The following is a 21805-nucleotide window of genomic DNA, read 5'->3' on the forward strand; positions in this document are numbered from 1 at the left end:
TGAGGATGCATCTCACAGAAGAGCAAGTCTGCCTTTCCTTTTCCTCTGACTGGGACCCAGTGTCTGTGCTCTTACCTTAGTGTATGGAATGATGGACATGTTGCGGTTACTTCCTCTCTGATCCTAGCCTCTATGGTGCACGAGCAGGATAAAGGAGTGAACGTTTGGGATAGCCAAGAGAAGTTATGAGTCGAGAGTGGCCTGGAGAGCATTTTGAAGCACCATGAAGACTCACCACAAGATTTCAGTTCCCTTCCAGCTGTATTTCTTTACTGCAACCAAAATGCACTGTGCCTTCAATAACAGGGCCTTACCATCTGTTTGTGGTAAACAAGAGCAATATTGTGTGTGTGTGTGTGTGTGTGTGTGTGTGTGTGTGTCTGTATTTAGGACCTCCCTAGATGTAGTCTGAAATTTTTTGTCTAATACCCTAGCCCTTAGAACTCCTTAAACTGTGCTGTGGGCCACGTTAGCCCTTTGTGATATATGACCTACAATTATATGAGTATATAGAAATGGGCTGTGTGATATGTCTCGTAAGCAGTCAGGTTTTAATGGAAGTAAACAATGGGGACACGGTGGAATGTACCTATCATCCCAGAATCATAGGATGTGTGAGACCCCGTGTGATGGCTATTCTTGATTGTCAACTTGACTACATCTGGAATTAACTAAAAAGCCAAGCAACTGGGTACACGTGTGTTTTTTTAATTAAATTATTTGACGTGGGAAGACCCTTTGAGGGTCTTTGAGACAAGGAATGGGTAACTGTTTTCTGACCAGTCAAAATTCCTGGTGTTAGTGTTTTAGGATTGGATCTGGGTCAACAACAGTCACTTTCTGATTGACATTCCACTGAGAAGCTCAGCATTCAGTGGGTTGGGACAGAAGCCTAAAGTCCTTCAAGCTCACCCCTCCTTGCAATGGAAAATCTACACTTGATCAATAGTAAGGGAACTTGAAGCATGGGCATTTCCACAGTGAACCCATGCCTGAGCCACTGTTACCAAGCCTGGATCAGGGCAAGAAGGGAGCCTTGCTTTCCACCACACACACACATACAGGACCAAGGCACATTGTAACAGATCACCAGGGAGGGAGGTGTGCTGAATCACAGGCCTAAAAAGATATCTCTCCATGGGAACCCAGAGCTAGCCTCATGTTCTTGTCTACAACAGAACAGCTTTCCCACTTTTCTGACCTAGGAAGGAGAAGAAAGTAGTTTTGGTTCAAATGTCAGGCTTTCATATATACAAATATATATATATATATATATACACACAAATATATATATACAAATATATATACACAAATATATATATACACACGAATATATATATATATATATATATATATATATATATATATATATATATATATATATATTCGTGTGTATGTGTGTGCGTGTGTGTGCACAGATGCTGTGGAACAGGATCATTTCTAGATAATTGTACGACATTGGATTCTTTTATTTTTTACCACTTAACTGAAGAGCAGGCCTATAGAGCCTCTCAATGTCCTGCCAGATGTTCCAGATGTTGAGTCCCAGTGGTTTTTTGTTTGTTTGTTTTAAAGAAACATAAGATTTATTGTCTTGCATGTTTCTGTGGTGCTAGGTGTTGAACCCAGAGTCTTTTTTAAATTAAGAATTTTTTAAATTCATTTTACATACCAATCGAATATCCCCCTCTTCCCTCCTCCTGCCCCTCCAGCCTCCCCCTCCCAACCCTCCCCCCAGGGTTTCTCTGTGTAGCTCTGGCTGTCCTGGAACTTAGCCTATAGATCAGGCTAGCCTAAAACTCAGAGATCTGCCTGCCTTTGCCTCCCAAGTGCTGGGATTAATGGTGTGCACCACCACCACCTGGTAATGGCTAGGTCCTTGGATACTGGCCATGTCCATGCCCAAGATTCCCAGAGTATTCCCCTCTCGGATTTGGAGACGGGGTTTATCTGTATAACAGCCCTGGCTGTTCTAGAACTCACTCTGTAGACCAGTCTGGCCTCGAACTCACAGAGATCCACCTGGCTCTGTCTCCCGAGTGCTGGGATTAAAGGCGTGTGCCACCACCGCCCGGACCCCTTTCTCTCTCAAAGTACAAATCCCCATAAAAATCTGGTTTGTGTACCATTTTACTGGTCTCAACTGTTCCAATGGCCTTGTCAGCTGTGATAACCCCAGAAAAGCTGTGATATCTGCACATAGCAACCACAGCTTTAATAAACCACATCTACCTCTAGAGAAAGAATAAATTCCCTGTGATTGGCACTTGTTTTCTGTTGTCGCCTATGTTATCTGGAAATATATACTCTATCCTTTCCCTTGGGAGCTGTCACATTTTTTTCATAGATTGGAAATGCAGGAATTCAAAATTGAGTTTTCACTGTCCCATGCATCTTGTAAGACAGGATAAAAACTTGTCTTTCTGCTGGAGCTGCAGGTGCATTCCGTTTTCAGTAACACTTGGGCTGTGGCTTTGTCATTCCCATTGACCTCTTATCGCATAGTGTTCTCATCTCTGTATACGGATTCCATTTACACTAGATGATTAGTCACCCCATATCTCATCTCTAACCATCAAACAGGGTCACATTTTCTTAATCAGAGACAATGACTTGAACACATACCTTGAGACATGATTTAACTTGTAACAATATTGTTATAGTCATACTCTTTCCCCATTGCTGTGTTACAATACTCTGGCAAAACCAACTTAAGGGAGAAGGGGTTTGTTAAGCTCATAGTTCAAGGAACAGTCTGTCATGATGAGGCTCAAAGCATCTGGTCCCATTGCATCCACACCAGAAAGCAGAGTAATGGATGGGTGCATGCTCAACTTCCTTTCTTATATAGTTCAAACTCCCTTGGCCATAGGATAGTTCTGCCCAGTTTTAAGTTAGGTCTCACTATAATGAATGATGCTCTAGACACTGAGCTATGTTTTGCCACATCTATCTATCTGTCTATCTATCTATCTATCTATCTATCTATCTATCTATCTATCTATCTTATGTATACTGGAGATTTTGCCTGAGGATACAAAATGCAAAAGCATGTACCCTATTACTGAGGGAGGTACACTCATACCTCCTGTCACACTTGTTGTGTACGTATTATCTGTTCAGTAATGTTGGGTTCCCTCAAGGCATATACGGGATGGTATATATAGTGTCCATTGTTCAGCACCATGCTTGGCTCTGTCTACTGGGATACTGTGTCAATTACCAGCCTCCAATATGACAAGAAAGTCCAGTATGTGTGGAATAACAGAGCATCATTCATGTTTATTAGAACACTTTTCTGTAATTTAAATTGTGACTCATAATCCACGATTAACAAATCTATTTGAAAACTAACATCAAGTTGTATGAATTGATACTTTCTTCCACAGATTTCTGATGCATGGAGCATCTGTTTATGCACCAACTCCTTTATTTATTTATTTATTTATTTATTTATTTATGCCAAGTAAAGTGTTAGTAATCCAAACACATCTGAGGCTGGGCGGGAGGATCAAGACTTTGAGATTATCCAGGGTTATATTATGAGTTTGAAGACAGCCTTGACTATATTTCAAGCCCTCAGCTAAAATATCAAACACATAAAACAAAGCAAGCAAACAAAAAACTTGGCTAGGGAGATGACTCTGTAAGTAAAGTACTTGCCATGAGGACCTGAGTTTGAATCTCCAGAACCCATGGAAAGCTGGATGCAGTGGCAGACATCTGTACTCTCAGTACTCCCATGGTGAGATTGGAGGTGGAGACAGGAGAGTCTCAGAAGCTTGCATCCTGGCTAGTCTGGCACACGTAGACCCTGGCTCAAAGTGGAAGGCAAAGTCTAACACCCAGGGTTGTACTCTGACTTTCAGACATATGCCGTGGCACATGCATGCCCATGTTCACACACAAGCAGTACACACACTGCACACACACATACAAAAATAAATGAATTAAAAATAAAAATCGTTAAGATTTATTTTACTGAATGCAACCAAAGAAAGCATTATCAATGGACTGCAATTAATTTGAGCATATTTGACAACACAGGCTACTTGTATGAATTTGAAAGGATGGGTAACACATGACACAGACTCTGACAGTGAACCACATGCCAGCCTTTTTCAACCGTTGACATTCAGATGGCCTCTGCAATGCCTGTAGATGTGTGACTTTGAGGAACTTCACAATCTCGACATATGGAGGCTTCTAGCATGGACCTCTGATGCACAGATGAGTGAGGTACAGCAGCAAAGTCCCTAAGCTCTTCCTGAATGTCTGTCTTCATGGTGTTCTGATGCCAGCCAAACTTCAAATCCCACTAAAAGTTTTTAAGAGTACTTTCAGATGGTTCCAAACTGGTGTGTTTCCAGTGTCCTATATGGAGAGGATCCAATATAGTTTGACTGGACTTTCTTTATTAAAAACATTTTTATTACAAGCCAGGCGTGGTGGGACACACCTTTTATCCCAGTACTTTGGAGGAAGAGGCAGATGGATCTCTGAGTTTGAAGCCAGCCTGGTTTACACAGAGAGACCTAGTCTTAAAAAAAGAACAGGGTGTATTACTCTGTTGTCCAGGCTAGCCTTGTCTCAGTACAAGTGAAATGTAAGCATCAGTGCTCAGAGAAGCTGAGGGGAAAAGCAAGTGCTCCTTGAAACATCTCCTGATTATTCATACTCACGGGATTCCTTACTTGCCAAGGGCTCTCTAAGCTTCCCTAGACTAGCATGTTTTCTCACCTGTGTGATTTTCTGGTAGGCAGTGAGGTCTGACTTGCTGACATTTTTTCCCATGTTGTTTGAACTTAAATGGCATCACAGTTATGAGTTCTCAGGCAGTAAGTGATTTTTTTTATGATGGAAAGCTTTTCTGCATTGTTTACATTGACAGCATTTATGCCTGAATACGCCATCTCTTGTTGTGTTGAGCTTTACATCGTGTATATTCGTAGGGTTTATCACTAAATGAATTCACTGACTTATAGAGAGGTGTAACTTAAACATAGATCCCTGCATTTCCTATGGCTTCCCAACTGCTTATGTATTCTGACATATAGTGAGGCATAACTCCCGTATAAAACTTTCTCATACTTTGACATTTATAGGGTTTATTACTGGCATGAGTTTTTTGATGTTGGCTGAGGAGTAACAGCAGGACATTTCCCTACATGCATGGGGCTTCTCATCTGTATAAGTCCTCTGTTGAGTCTGACTAGTTGAAGGAAGTTCTTTATCATTTGCATCCCTACAGTTTCTCACCTCTATGTGTCTTCTGATGGCGTGTGAGGTATGACTTACGTGAGAAAGCTTTCCCACATTTCTTACATTCAAACGGCTTTTCAGGTTTATGAATTACCTGGTGTCGAGTGAGGTATGCCTTAAGATAGAAAGTTTTCCTGCACTCTTTACATTCATAGGGTTTCTCACCGGTATGAGTTGTCTCATGTTGCATCACTTGTGATTTACGAGAAAAGGTTTTCCCACATTCTTTGCATTCATAGGGCCTCTCACCTGTGTGGGTTTTCTGATGTTGAGTGAGGTGTGACTTACGGGCAAAAGCATTTCCACATTCTTTACACTTGTGTGGCTTCTCCCCTGTATGGATTTTCTGATGTTGAGTGAGGTGTGAATTACGGAAGAAAGCTTTCTGGCATTCTTTACACTCATAGGGCTTCTCACCTGAATGAGTTCTCTGATGCTGAGTGAGCTGTGACTTCAGGTAGAAAGCTTTCTTACATTCTTTACATTCATAGGGTTTTTCAGGTGCATGGATTCCCTGGTGCCGGGTAAGGTGTGACTTGTGACAGAAAGCTTTTCTGCATTCTTTACATTTATGGGGCTTCTCCCCTGTATGAGTTCTCTGATGGCGAGTGAGTTGTGACTTGTGGGAGAAAGTTTTCATGCAATCATTACATCCATAAGGCTTCTCAAGAGTAGGAGTGTGATGTTGAGTGAGGCTTGATATATAGAAGTAAATTTTCATTAATTCTTTGCATTCATTTTGCTGTTCATCTGTGTGAGCACTCTGATATTGAGACAGTAAGGAATTGTGGTAGAAAGCCTGACTGTATTCTCTACACTCACAGGATTTATCATCTGTATAAAGTCTCTGATGTTGGGTGAGGGTCGACTTATCATAGATAGCTTTCCTATATTCTTCACACTCACAGGGTTTCTCACAGGTGTGTGCTCTCTGATGGTCAATGTGCTGTGACTCGTGGTAAAAGGTTTTCCCAGATACTTTACATTCATAAATTTGTTTCTCTATGTGCATTTTCTGATCAACTGTTTGTAGTTCAGCATCCAGACAGAAGAATTTGACATTTTCCTTGCATCCTTGGGGTTCTTTCCCTGCATGTGCTTCCTGATGTTTTGTAAGGTGTGATTTGTTAAGGATGGGTTTCTCATAATCACATTTATAATCTTTCTCTTCCATGTGCATGTTGTCATGGTTGCCGAGTTCAATCCTACTAGGGAACATTTTATGATATGTATTCCATCCCAAAGCTTGCTTTCTTAACTGAGTCATATATTGGGCAGGAAGAGCTACCTCATCCAAGGATTTCTCACTGAACTTCCGAGAGGTTTCCTGAACATGAAACTTCTTAGGTGTTAATGTTGTGTTCATGTGGAAGGCTTCATCTGGCCCAAAATACTGAAAATGACCCTCTGAACACTGATTCTTGCTATGGTGAGTAAAATGGTCAGGATATGAGAGAACTTCCCGAATTCCATTCAAATCATGAGTTACTTCTGTTACCTGCCTCTCATCAGGATCACTAGGCAAAGGTACATCTTGCCATGGATTAACAAGCTCCTGATAGAACATTCTAGAGTAGACTTCATTCTTCATGTTCATATTTGAAATACAGTTTGAGTCCACATTGAATATTTTTTCTACTTCAACCATATCTTCAATTGATGTATTTCTCTTGGTGATTTCAAGTTGGCCTAAATACTTCTCTTGAGCTTGCTCTCTTGTTTCAGCCAGGGCACTCCATTTATGAACGTCTAAAATGGTATTAAAAATGATCATTTAATAAGTGAAATACGGTCTTAAGAGGCAATATTAAAAACTTGCATTTGACATTCACAGCTATTTATAGAAATTTGACTATCAATCTTAGAAATTACATAATGTCACTTTTAATAAAAACATATCTGAGGGTGCATAAACTCTCTTATATATCTTGATTATGATAGTGATGCTTATGTGACTATACAATAAACTGGAAGAGTGAAATTTGCTATATGTTAAAATAAAAATTGAGAGGTAGGCTGCATACCATCATACCCCATAGGTCATCAGGCTCCTCTGAAATCCTGCTTCTTTGTTCCTCCAGGAAGGCCTTGCTCTTTATCACCCCATAGGACACATGACTTCTCCAAGATCTCACTTCCTTGTACTGCCAGGCAACAGACTTTATGTCTTATTCTTTCAGAATCCCACTCCCCTGTGATGGATGCTAGACTACCCCTCCTCTATGGGATACTACACCCCCATGTTCTCAGTAGGTCCTCTATTTCCACAAGATTCCAGGCTCCTCTAGGATCTCATTTCCCAGTGTTCCTAGGTAGAACCACTCTCTTCATCCTATAGGTCTCCTGACATCACAGCTAGCTTTCCTAGGATCTTGTGCCCCAACTCCACCAGTTGACCAGAGCTTAACATAGGGTATCCAGGCATGGAGAGACATCAGAAGGCTGTGGAAGAGAGGGCCAGCAAGAGGTATGCTGATCACTAGATGACTGTTGGCATAGATAGTAAAGGACTCTCAAAAGACTACTAATGACAGAATGTGCAGCCCTCAATACTAACTCCACAGGGGAAATAAAGTCCCAACCCTCTTACAAATTAGTCATCTCCTGAACAGTGCACACAACTGCACTGAAAAAGAAAGGGATTTGAACAAAAAGAGAGACTCAATAAACACATTACTTCAGATGCACATCCCAGCATAGAAACAAAAACAACTTGAAAATCATGACAACTTGCTTTCCCCCAATTACTAAGCCCATAGTCATGATCCCAGTGGAATGACCTGGAAAAATTCCAAGACAACGAATTCAAAGGAATGATTGTAACTATGTTCAAACAACTCAAAGAAGGTATGAACATATTGCAAGAGAACAAAACTACAGCTGAATGAAATAAGGAAGTCAATCTAAGACATGAAACTAGAATTCAATAAAGAGACAGAATTGCTGAAGAAAATCCAAACGGCATCAAATGCTAGAAATTAAAACTCAATAAGCCAAATAAAAACTTTGATGGAAAGCCTCATCAACTGACTGGATCATATGGAAAACAGTGTGAGGGCTAGAAGACACAGGAGAGGAATTGGATTACCTAATAAAAGTCAATGATAAGTTTTAAAAAATGAACAGAACATGCAACACCATAAGACACCTAACTTTTGAATTATTGGGCATAAAAAGAAGAATACCATACCAAAGGCATAAATAAAAAATAATAAAAGAATTGCCCCAAAATCTAGAGAAAGATACACTTATCCAGGCACAAGATGCCTACAGAACACCAAATAAACAGGGTCAGAAAAGAAACTCCCCACAACATACCATAGTTAAAACACTAAAAGCACAGAGTAAAGAGAGGGCATGGAAGCTACAGGGGAGAAAGGTCAACTTACTCATAAATGCAGGCCAACAGAATAACAGTAGATTTGCCACAGAAACTTTTAAAGGAAGAGTGCCTGGAAAGATGTATTCCAAGCTCTGAATCATCAACTGCCAAGCCAAAGAAAAAAGATTAAAGAACTTATGACCAATAAGCTAGCTCTACAGAGGACACTGGAAGGAATGGGGGGATAGCAGAACACAGGCAACATGAAATAAGTGTGTGTGTGTGTGTGTGTGTGTGTGTGTGTGTGTGTGTGTGTGTGTGTCTGTCTGTCTGTCTGTCTGTCTGTCTGCCTGCCTGTCTGTCTGTCTATCTTGGAGAGGATTAAGTGAATAGAGGGATTAGGGAGAAGAGAGAGCATGGAGTGGATTTGCCAAAACTAAGGATGTTGATAAGGCTTATGGAAATCTACTAGTTTGTAAAGTAATTTAACACACACATACACACACACACACACACACACACACACACACACACACACACACACACCCAGGAGTTTGAACAGAAGTACCCTTTATGGGTGTACAATGCAGAAGTCATGAATTATCATATGAAAATTTCAGTGCAAGGTAAAGGATTCCTCCGTATGAGTTACTGGTCCCTGAGACCCCAGAGGTACCCAAAACAACACAGGCTATTGACTTTTTTCTTGGCTGCCCACTATTAACCAGATGGTTACTAAAGACACCACTCACTGTGGATGCAGACATATTGAAGCTAACCTCAGCTGAGTAGGAAGCTTGGTCTTTGCTGTGGGGCTTACAGAGTGCCAGAAATTGCTATTCAGGCTGCTGGGGGTGCAAAGGCATCCGAGGTCTTACTCTGTGCTAGACCCTGCATGACTCCTACTGATCTGCCTGGTAAGATGTGCCCGTAGGTATAACAGTGGTAGTGATGGGTAAGGGGATAACCAACCACTTTTTTTTTTGCCTAGATAGGGGGCTTGCATCACAGGAAGTATTTCATGCCTGGTATTACAAACCTGGTCAAAAGTCCATAAATGTTAGTATGTCTTTTTAAAATTTTTTTAAAGATCAAAACAGTAGCGAAAATACGATCAAGAGAAGTTCGGAATCAGGGGGATTCCCTGCCAAATTCTCCCAAACCTTCAAAGAAGAGCTGGCAAGAATGCCTTCCTTGTACTGTTCTGTAAGGAGAGAAACATCACACCCAACTCATCCTAAGACACCGACCTGATACCCAAACTTGGGAAGGATACAAGAAAATGACAGGACTATCTTCCTGATGATCGCCAATGCAAACATCCACAGTAAGATTCTTTTTTTTTTTTTTAAAGTTTATTTATTTATTTATTTATTTTTATTTTTTAATTATGTATACAGTGTTCTGCCTGCATATATCCTTTCAGGCCAGAAGAGGGAGCTAGATCTCATTACAGATGGCTGTGAGCCACCATGTGGTTGCTGGGAATTGAACTCAGGACCTCTGGAAGAATAATCAGTGCTCTTAACCTCTGAGCCATCTCTCCAGCCCCACAGTAAGATTTTTGCAAATCCAATTCCAGAGCACATTAGGGAGATCACACACAAACTGAACAGCACCCACTAAACCAACCAGATACAGACATGAAAAATAAGGACAATTGCCAGCCTCGCCAATGCCACGGGAGGGACAGGCAATAAACAGTGGTGAATAGACTGTGAGGTTAAAAACAAAAATCAAATGAATAATAAAAGGACAAGCTAAAGGAAGGAGGGAAAGAAAGGGATAAAAGAGAGAACTGGGGTTAAATAAAAGACAGAAAAAGGCCAGGCATGGTGGTACACACCTTTAATGTCAGCCCTCAGGAGGTAGAGGCAGGCAGATCTCTGTGAGTTCAATATAGCGAGTCCAGAACAGTTGCAGCTACATAATAAAGAGACTTTGTCTCAAAAATAAAACAAAATCTAGGCCCCCCAAAAAAGTGTGAGGAAGAAGAGAGCACATAATGCAAAAAGCATTTGGTTACAAAGTAAGAAAAAAAACACATAAAAGTAGAGACGGTACAAGGAGGGCTAAAATAAATAAAATAAAACTTAAAAAATGAAAGTGAACCATCAAAAAGAAAACAAGGCCGGGCGGTGGTGGTGCACGCCTGTAATCCCAGCACTCGGGAGGCAGAGGCAGGTGGATCTCTGTGAGTTCGAGGCCAGCCTGGTCTACAGAGCTAGTCCAGGACAGGCTCCAAAGCTACAGAGAGAGACCCTGTGTCGAAAAACCAAAAAAAAAAAAAAAAAAAAAAAAAAAAGAAAAGAAAAGAAAACAAGCCAGAAAAGGAACTGGTGAAGCTTTTAATCTGTTCTAACATTGCCTCCAGCAGCGAGGAGTGGAGACTGAGGTTGTGCTTGGAGTCTTTATCACATTATCAATCTGTGCTGGGTGCTGGCAGAGGGTTAGGCCCATCAAGGCTATGTTGTGACAGGCTGTATTTCATTTAGAATCTTTCCTGTTTGCAGAAAAGAGCCACTGTTGACCTCAGTGAACTTGGTGGTATGTGTGCCAGGCAGGATCCTGCTTGCTCCAGAGACTAGTTTGTGCATGGAGGGAAGGTGATGTCTACTTGAGTCTGATTGAGGTTTTAGACTTCAGAAGCAATCTGCTGACTGCAGGCTGAGTCCTGCTATTCTCTGCAGAAACCCAGAAGTGATCAGGGCTCTGTCTTAGGGTTTCTATTGCTGCAGCAAAACACCACGACCCAAAAGCAAGTTGGAGAAGAAAGGGTTTACTTGACTTATACTTCCACAGCATTGTTCATCACTGAAGGAAGTCAGGACAGGAACCCACACAGAACAGGAACCTAGAGGCCGGAGCTGATGTAGAGGCCATGAAGGGGTGCTGCTTACTGGCTTGCTCCTCATAGCTTGCTTTGGTTGCTTTCTTATAGAACCTAGGACCAACAGCCCAGGGATGGCACTATCCACAGTAGGCTGGGCCCTCCCTCACTGATCTGTAACCTTAAAACTTTCTGTAGGCCACTTTTACATTTGTTTATCTAGACTAACCAAGATTGCTGGTTTTGGTTGCTGGGATGAAACATCATCAACAAAAGCAACTCGGGGAGGAAAGGGTTTATCTGTCTTAAACATATTGCTCACACTCCATCAATGATGGAAGTCAGGGCAGGAAATCAAGGCAGGAACCTAGAGGCAGGAACTGAAGCACAGACCATGGAGGAACACTGCTTACTGGCTTGCTCTCGATGGCTTGCTCAACCTGCTTTATTATAGCATGCAGAACCAGCTGCCCGGGGGTGGGGGTGGCAGCCCACACAGTAGGCTGAGCTCTCCTCCCATCAATCACCAACGAAGAAAATGACCCACAGGATTGCCTAGGGGCCAATCTGAAGGAAGCATTTTCTCTCTTCCCAGATGACACTGGCCTATGCTGATGACTGCTGTGGGATGGTCTGTATGTCAAGTGTGTTTCTCTGATTAGTCATTAAATAAAACACTGATTGGCCATTGGCTAGGCAGGAAGTGTAGGCGGGACAAGGAGGAGAATAAAGCTGGGAAGTGGAAGGCTGAGTCAGAGAGACACTGCCAGCTGCCACGATGACAAACAGCATGTGAAGATGCCGGTAAGCCACGAGCCATGTGGCAAGGTATAGATTAATGGAAATGGATTAATTTAAGCTGTAAGAACAGTTAGCAAGAAGCCTGCCACGGCCATACAGTTTGTAACCAGTATAAGTCTCTGTGTTTACTTGGTGGGACTGGCAGGTGAGAGAGATTTGTCCTGACTGTGGGCCAGGCAGGAAAACTCTAGCTACAGATGACAATGAATTAATGTACACCATCATGATCCAGTGTTTCTTTTGTAAGTAAGTAATTCACTAGATATTAGTTCACTTGATGCTTTTCCTAAAATAGAACCCCATGCTTTTTCCTCTCCTCTGGCTCAACAACCTTTGTGCCTCTTCTCTCTCTCTTTGTTTCACTTTTCCTTCTCAAGATACATTTGTATGATGACTATTGCCACCTAAACAATTACAAAGACAACAACCCTTAAGCTAATCAAAGCTCAAGAACTGAAAAAAAAACCCAACATGTCAACAAATGCCTAATAGAAATCAGTCTATGGAAAGGAGGAAAGGACAAGTGAGGGGTGGGGGTGGGCATAGAGCTCAGTTGCTAGAGTGTTTTCCTAGAACACACAAATCCCTGGGCTTGATCCTTAGCATTGAAAAAAAAAAGAAATAGAAAAATAGGGAAAGTATTTAACCAAAAAAATGGGTGAGAAGTCCCACATAGTGGTAGTGGATTTGGGCAAATATAAGGATACTTCAATAACAGCAACAACCAAACCAAACCAAACCAAACCAAACCAAACCAAACCAAACCAAACCAAACTAAACCAAACCAGGGAAAATGGTTTGACACAGAGTCCCTGATTTGGAAAGTATATAAAGTAAGTGTCAGGTTCAAGAGCCCACTCCCTTCAGGTCTGGCTTTGATAAGAATTGGCTGGCTTTGATAAAAGTTGGTGAAAACATCTCAAAGGGACCAATAGCCGAGTTGCTCATTTTTTGCTGTCTCTTATCCAAATAGCATTGACTCACCTGGCAGGCACTGTTCTGTGGTTTCTGCACCATTCCATGGCACCAATCCTTCTTCCAACTTGGAAATCAACTCAGGTTTGGCTAAACAGTGCCCTGTAAATGGGAAATAATAAAAGATTTGTGCCAAGTCAGGTTTATGGAGAAAAGACAACGGTCCCATTTCAGGGTCTTTGTCACAGTGGCTGAACTAGAACTTGTGTTAGAGAGGGTTTACACCATAGTCTTCACTCACTGGAATAGCACCCTTATGGGGAATTCAATTGTATGACAGACACATAACCCAATGTGATGATGTAAGAAAACTCGGAGGAAACACAAGAAGTGAAGAAAAACAGAGACATTGGAACTATAACTCAAGATCTTTAAGAGAAATGGAGAAAGTAGAGAGTGATCACAAAAAAGAACCAGCCAGAAGTTTTGGAAGCAAAGGCCTCAATTCATGAAATAATAAAAGAAAGCTGATGGATGAAATCACAGATCTCACCAGGCAGGAGAACAAATTCCAGGGAATTTAAAAATAACCCAGGCAGGTTTTCAAACCTGAAAGAAATACAAAGGATGACAAAGCTGTTGATGGACATGCACTGCTGTGGAGAAAGCAAGCATTTCATCATGGTGTTCCAAAAGGAAAAGGGACATCAACACACAGATCGAACGGAAGGACTTTATGCCATGAGAGGATGTTTATGTCCAGATATAAGATGCTTAAGAACCCCTACCAGACTGGACCAAGAATAATTTTGAGTCATACTAGAGTCAAACTGACAAAACTCCATGGCAAAGAATATTCTAAAATATACTGGAGAAAAGTCTATAGTTACTTATAAAACAAAGGCCATTAGAGGAATATGGTGGTTTGAATGAGAATGGCCCTTATAGGCTCATATATTTGAATACTTGGTTCCCAGCTGGGGAAACTTTTTGGGAAAGATTAGGAGGTGTGGCCTTGTTGGAGGAGGTGTGTCACTAGGGGTGGGCTTTGAAGTTTCTAAAGCCCACACAAGGCCCAGTTTCTCTGCCTCCCTCCCTCCCTCCCTCCCTCTCTCTCTCTCTCTCTTTCTCTCTCTCTCTCGTGGATAAGATGCAAGCTCTCAGCTACTGTTCCATCAGGCCTGCTTGTCTGCTGCTATGCTCCCTGCCATTATAATCAGAACCCCTGGAAACTATAAGTAAGCACACCCCAAATTAAGACTTTGTTTTTATAAGTTGCCTTGATCATGGAGTCTCTTCATAGCAATAGAAAAACAACTAAGCAAAGTCTCAACCACTGTAGCTGTAACGATTTTAAAGCTGGCATGGACACAGCAAACCAACTACACACCAATAGACTTCAATTCTCAGCAAGACAGAAAATCAAGTGGAATGGAATATAAAAAGATAATAAACAGTGACTCTAATTTTTTGGATTTATTTATCTTGTTTTATGAGTTGTTTGCCTGAATGTATATCTGTGTATCATGTGCATGTCTGATGCCCTTGGAGGTGAGAAGAGGGCATTAGATCCCTTGGAACTGAAGTTATGGATGGTTGTGAGCCACTGTGTATGTGCTGGAAATTGAACCTTGGTCCTCTGCAAGAGCAACAAGTGCTTTTTAACCACTTAGCCATTCCTTCCAAATGCTAAACTGTGATTCTCTGTAATTTGTTCCAGGGTATAACTTTCATGTTATGAAAACTCACAAGTGTAAACCACCTTACCAACAGAATGAAGAATATAAAGCCACATGAACATCACTATCCATGCATAAAAAGGACTCGAGAAAATTCAACATCCTAGCTTCATGAAACTCCATAATTAGAGACAGAAGGACTATACTTCAGTGCTATGGGAGTTATATACAACAGACCCATAGTCCACAGGTTAATGAATGACGAAAACCAGAAATTATTTCCTCTAAGCTCTCAAACAAGACAAGGATGCACTATTTTTTTTTAAGATTGATTGATTGATTGATTATGTATACAGTGTTCTGTCTGGATGTATGCTTGCGGCCAGAAGAGGGCACCAGATCTCATTACAACAGTAGAGTAAGGGAAAGAAATAAAAGGAATTAAAACATGAAAGGGCAATATCAAAAATGTCCTTTTTTGTAGGTTACATGATTTTTATATAGAAGACAAACAAATAAACAAGCACAATACATAACTAAAAATAACAATAGTTGGATTAGTTGAATCGGTTCCCTGGGAGTATGGAACACAAAGTAAAAACACGCAGATCTGAAGTTACATGCTTATTAATAACGGAATTGCTGAGAAGTAAATTCAGAATTCAATTCAATCCCCAATAGCTATAAAATATTTTTATTGTTTATGTTTATTTTATTATTTATGTTTGTGTATGCTGTGTATGTGGGTGATGGTGGAGGCCAGAGGAGGAGTTGGATCCCTGCCCTCAGGGAGAGTTACAGGCAGTTGTGAAACACCTGATGTGGGTGCTGGAAATTGACCTCTGGAAGAACAGCAGGTGCTCTTAACTACTGAGCCATCTCTCCAGCCATTACAAATTATTTTTAAAAATTAAAATAATTTAAAAATTCAATAACCAGGATACACATTGAAACTCTAAAACAGAGAAAAAATGTTTAAGAAGACACACTGACAAACTGACACACGCACAGACACAAAAATATCCTATGTTCGTGGTCTAAAAGTAAATTGCTAACATTTCCAACTGACCAACATGATTTACAGATTTAATGAAATTCCCATTTCAGTACCAATCATATTCTCCACAAAACTGGAAAAATACTGTCCTAAACATCTTAAGATCTAAAACTGTGAAAGCAACTTTAAACAAAAAGAACAACCCTAGAGTCATTATAATACATGTCTTCAAAACACACCCCAAAGATACAGTAACTCAAATGGTGTGGACTCAGCATCAAAAGAGACATACACCAGTGGAACAGAGGGGAGAACCCAGATCCAGCTCTGTATATGCAGTGTTATACTTTGAATGCTACACTTTGAATCCAAAACATGTTAAAGATCATGGGACATCATCAGCTGCTGGGAGATGAGACCTAATGTAAATGGGGTCATAAGGACAAATTTGAAGGGGATATTGGGCAACAGTTTCTCCTCCTTTGCTTCCTGGCTTCAATGAGGTGATCAGCTTTGTTCTAACACATGTGCTCTGCCATGATGTCACCACAGAACAAGAGTGACAGGGCCAACTGATCATCGACTGAAACCTCTGAAAAACGTAATCCACAAGAATTCTTCTTTCAAGATGCTTGTGTCAAGCATCTTTTTTGTTTTTCCCAGTGACAGAATTCTGACTAACACATTCAGCCAACTGATTTTCAACACAGCTTTCATGCACTTGCACCCAGGAATACTCAGTAATAAATCATACTAACTGAGAAAAGGAATTAAATTCTCATTTCTCGCCATAGATGGAAATCACCTGAAAACACTCAAAGAAGGGGATGTAGGACCTGAAGCTACGAACTCATACTATCTATGTGCAATTCTTCAGCACAATGACCTAGGCAAAAAGTCTTCTTGACATAATGCCAAAAAACAAATCAATAAAAGCAAAAATCAGTGACTATTATAAAAAAATTCAGAATTGTCTGTTCAGAAAAGCAAGCAATCAGAGCTGACATATAGAATGAGAAAACATAGGCCAACAACCTGTCAAGACATTAGCTTTTAGAATATATGAATACTTCAGATGCTGTTGTTTTAACTTCAGCATAGTGGGGCTCTGCCTAAGTCCACTGCTATTTCTGCCCACAATTACAACCCCGCAGTTACCAGCCTGCTTCTCTAGCAGCAGCCAGGTGAGAATTCTGTTCCTGCAGGCAATGGGCTCTGTCCTTGCCTCTAAAGGTAGCTGTAACTAAATCTCCATCGTTCTACGTATAAATAAGACTCAAGATTCAAAGACCCGGGTGAAAACCTGCTAGCTCAGAGAGGCTGGGTCACAATTAGCTAACCTTCTCTCCTTGCTGGCCTCTCTGAAAGACCTGTGTTTTGGCTTCACCAAACTAGAAAAAACTGTGTCACTCCAAACCCCACCCTATTACTTTCTCTCTTTCTCTATCTCTCCTAGATGCCCACTGAAGCTCTATGATTACTTTCTGTCAATTAGTTGTTAATGGAGCTCCTGACCGACCCAAGGTTAATTTTATTTAACTAACGTAAATGCAAACTCAGGGCTCACAGTGTGATTGAACACCCCCCAACAAGATGCCTATGGAACAATGATGTGAATGAATGCTTCTCCATCAGGACACACAAATAGCTTCAGGAATTCTCAACACCATCAGAGAATGCCTGGGACAACCACACAGGATATCAGCACACTGAAGCTAGAATGCTATCCAAGGAACAAAATCACAAGTGCCAGAAGGTCCTACACACTGATGATGGGCAGGTAAATTAGTCCAGTTACCATGAAACCAGTACAGAGGTCCTCAGAGTCTAGAAACACACTGGCACATGGATTGTTTGCACATGTCTTTAATGGATGTGCTATTGGAGTGCTGAAACCTGCATTTGTTGTTATTGATTTCATATTTTACTTCTTAAAATGATTTATTTTTATTTTAAAAGTTGTACGTACTTGTGTGTGTCTGTTCTGTGTGAGGATACGCACATGTGAGTACATCTGCCTGTGGAGGACAGAAAGGGGTGTTGAGTTCCTGGAAGCTGGAGCTGGAGCTACAGCTGGCTGTGAGCCACCAGATGTAGGTTCTGGGAACAAACTCAGGTTCTCTGCAAGAGGAGCAAGTGCTCTCAAGCCCTCATCCATCTCTCCAGCCCTGTTTTTCATTTTGAAATAGTCTAATGCAGCCTAGTTTGGCCTTGAACACACTATATAGATAAAGAATAACCTTGAACTTCTGATCCTCTGCCTCCACCTCCTGAGTGCTAGGATTACAGGAGGGTAATGAATAGTAGTTTATTCCTGGTTTAAAACCTTTGGTCTTGTGTTCATTACAGTACTGTTCACAAAGCAAAAAGATGTGATCAATGTAGGTGTTTATTAACACAGGAATAGTAAGTAAAATAAAATAAAATAAAAAGTATACTTAGAAATGGAACATTTTCTATTAAAATAAATGAAAATTCTTTCCTAGTGACGTGACAGAAAAGGAGGGTGGTACAGCTATAGTACATCTAGTTCCTCTGTGAACAGTCACCACCATCTTGAAGTAGAGCAGCTGTGGCCTACAGGAGACACTAGCCTACTCACAGCAACAGAATGGAGTGAACTATATAGCAGACATCTAGGTCTATGACAGAAGTTCTCAACCTGTGGGTTGTGACCCTTTGGGGGGTTGAATGAACCTTTAATAGGGATTGTCTAAAGCCATCCTGTATATCAGATATTTACATTACAATTCATAACAGTAGCAAAATTACATTTAATGAAGTAGCAATGAAAATAATTTTATGGTTGGGGGTCATTACAACATGAGGAACTGTATTAAAGGGTTGCAGCATTAGGAAGGTTGAGAACCACTGGTCTGATAATAGTAATGGGATGTTAACATCCCCTCTTAAGACAGTCATTAACACCTCACATGAAATTCCGATAATGGCTCCCTCCTGCCCAACTGTACATGCGCTTAATAAACTAACTTTGGAGTTTCGGCAAAGGGAATATATACTTCTGTCAGCTTCCTCTTATTTGGGGTGGGCCTAGTTTCTTTTATGCCTCTCCAGGAAAACCACAATACATAAGTGAAATATATCGGATAAAAAGCAAAAAACAAAACCAAAAGCTAAGAAAGAAATAAGGAAAGAAAGAGAAAATCAAAAGGACAGTGCTGCATGTTCTCATTGAATGCTTAAGTTGAACTCGAAGAAGTAAAGAACAGAGCAGTGGTTACAGCATGTGGGAAAGGAGAGGGGTCGGGGATGGTTAGTGCATCCTGGGGTACGGTGAAGGGAGGAACAATTTCTAATGCTGTATAGTCTGAGTACTACATGGCAGTTGAAAATGTATACTACCAATGAGTATGAACAGATATTATTAACTTATCAACAAAGAAGAAAGCAATTACTGCTGAGAGTTGCCTCGGAGTCAGACTCACCCAACCACACCAGGCTCTTGTAGTTCTCCAGCATCACATCTCTGTAGAGGGTCCTCTGAGCAGCATCCAGCTCCTGCCACTCCTGCCAGGTGAAGTCCACAGCCACGTCCTCAAATGACACCAACCGCTGCAATGACACACTTCTGGTCAACCCAAGTCCTTAGCCTTGAAAACACAAAATCAGAGTTCGTGTATTTGTATTTCTCTCTCTCATACACACACACACACACACACACACACACACACACACACACACACACACATACACACACCACACCACTGTCTTGTTAGTGTTTACAGAAGGTACAGCTTGATTTATATTGTTTTATGTGATAAAGAAAACTGAATACAAACATCCTACCTTGGGTCAATTCATGGATTAAAAAAAATTGGTTTCCTAGGAATCACAATACAAACAAAATCCATGGATGAAAAGTTTTATTACTTTTTTAATAGAATTAAAGTAATGGAGGCACTAGAGGGATGGCTCAGCTGTAGAGAGCGCTGGCTGCTCTTCCAGAGGACCCAGGCTCAATTCACAGCACCTGCATGGCAGCTCACAGCCATCTGTAACTCCAGTTCTGGAGGAGCTGACACCTTCTTCCGACCCCTGTGGGCACCAGGCATGTACATGGGGCACATAAATACATGTAGGTAAAACACTAACTATGCTGGATAGTTTTATGTCAGCTTGACACAAAAAGTGTCATCTGAGAGGAGGGAACCTCAAGAAAATGGATTTCTGTGAGTTCAAGGCCAGCCTGTTCTTCCAGGACAGCCAAGGTTACACAGAGAAACTCTGTCTTAAAAAAACCAAAAACACCAAAACAAAACAAAACAACAAAAACTGGGTGGTGGTGGTGGTGGTGCACGCCTTTAATCCCAGCAGAGACAGACAGATATCTGTGAGTTCAAGGCTAGCCTGGTCTATGGAGTGAGTTCCAGGTCAGACAGGGCTACACAGAGAAACCCTATCTCAACTGTCTCAAATAACCAAAAAAAAAAAAAAAAAAAATCAAGCAAGCAAGAAAAAAAATTGGGTTGCAGGCAGGCCCATAAGGCATTTTCTTAATTAGAGATCAATGGGGGAGGACCCAGACAATTGTAAGTGGTGCCATCCCTGGGCTGGTGGTCCTGGGCTATGTAAGAAAGCAGGCAGAGCAATCTATGAGGAGCAAGTCAATAAGCAGCACCCCTCCATGGCCTCCAAATCAGCTCCTGCCTCCAGATCTCAGCCCTGCTTGAGTTCCTGTCCTGAGTTCCTTCAATGATGGACAGTGATATGTAAACAAATGAACACTTTCCTCCCCAAGTTTCTTTGGTCATGGTGTTTTGTCACAGCAATAGAAACCCTAACAAGACATTCATATACATAAAATAATCTTTAAAAAAATAGCAATAGGGGTTGGGGAGATGTGCAGTGGGTAAAACATTTTCTATGCAGCTGTGTGGACCTGAGTCTGAATCACCTAGCCTGCATAAAAAGCTTGGCATGGATGTATATATCTGCAAGCCCAGCACCGGGATGGGGGAGGGAGGGATAGAAAATGATGGCTCCTGAGAGCTTGCAGGCCAGCCAGCCCAAGTGAAATAGTGAGCTTTTAGTTCAGTGAGAGACGGTCTCTCAGGAAAACAAAATGGAGAGTGACAGAGAAAGACACCTAGTGTCTATCTCTGGCTTCCACATGTGTATGCATGTTTGAACATTTATGTGCACGTACCACACACCCCCAGCTCTCTCTCTCATATGTCTGTCTCTGTCTGTCTCTTTCTCTCACACACAGACAGTAACAGTCTATATAAATGTAACTATAAAAATTAAATTAAACATGAAAAGAAGGAACAATGAAAAGGCAGATGTTGGGGCTGGTAGTACAGGACTATGGTACAGTGTATGTCCAGAAGGTACAATGTCGTACATCCTTACTCCATCCATGAACAATCTGAATGAACATGTAGATATGTTTCAAGTCTCTCTCTAGGGCATAAATGAGTTGACAGACTTCTGTGTACTAAGAATTTGTGGAAATACTCCCTATCAAATGGGTAGGGAAAGCAGAGGCACACCTGGCAACCTTTGGCAACATACCATGTCATTGAGAAATGATCCTAACAAATAATGCGAGTGGAAGATTTGGAAATCTTGCATGCATATGGTACCCTATCTCTATAGTCTTATATGGGTGGATATTAATTCATCTCACACTGGGAGGACACAGATCTAGGCAAGTATGAATCTACCTAGACCATAGAATGAACTCATGGGTTTGTATGGGTTTATAAGTACTCCTCTTGACTTCAGCCCCTGGGATCAGGGCAGAGGAGACCCAGTTTATCCCTGGAAGGGATATATCAGCACAGCCTGCTAATTGATGAGCTGATAGCTAAGCTTTTATGCAGCCTGCCCCAGAGAGTTAATCCAGAAAAGATCAGTAGGCCTCTGGCAGCTTACCTGGGAACTCTGCATATCCTGAGCCACCCCACCCATCCCCCACTGCCCACCACACTGACATCTCCCAGGTCCTCTGGTTCCTCCAATATGGAATTTGCTAT

The 21805-nt window shown here is 41.3% G+C and overlaps 1 protein-coding gene across 10 annotated transcripts in view; it reads right to left on the minus strand.

Annotated features, from left to right (window-relative positions):
- Positions 1 to 3255: 3255 nt before the first annotated feature.
- The window catches only part of LOC128120385 (zinc finger protein OBI1-like), a 31601-nt gene continuing 13051 nt past the window's right edge, over positions 3256 to 21805 (minus strand). For 7 of the 10 annotated variants that reach the window (XM_052754299.1, XM_052754305.1, XM_052754304.1 and 4 more), the window contains 3 exons: positions 19253 to 19379; positions 13200 to 13292; positions 3256 to 7011 (listed from right to left, as the gene is read on the minus strand). In XM_052754299.1, the coding sequence (XP_052610259.1) occupies positions 5246 to 7011; positions 13200 to 13292; positions 19253 to 19379 (1986 nt within the window). In that variant the 3' untranslated portion in view covers positions 3256 to 5245. Of the gene's footprint in view, positions 7012 to 13199; positions 13293 to 17775; positions 17825 to 19252; positions 19418 to 21805 lie in introns of those variants that run through there. The other 3 variants (XM_052754306.1, XM_052754307.1, XM_052754303.1) reach the window with 3 other exon arrangements.

Source organism: Peromyscus californicus, unplaced genomic scaffold (genome assembly GCF_007827085.1).
Source record: "Peromyscus californicus insignis strain IS unplaced genomic scaffold, ASM782708v3 Scaffold_2__1_contigs__length_46816999, whole genome shotgun sequence".
Taxonomy (NCBI): domain Eukaryota; kingdom Metazoa; phylum Chordata; class Mammalia; order Rodentia; family Cricetidae; genus Peromyscus; species Peromyscus californicus.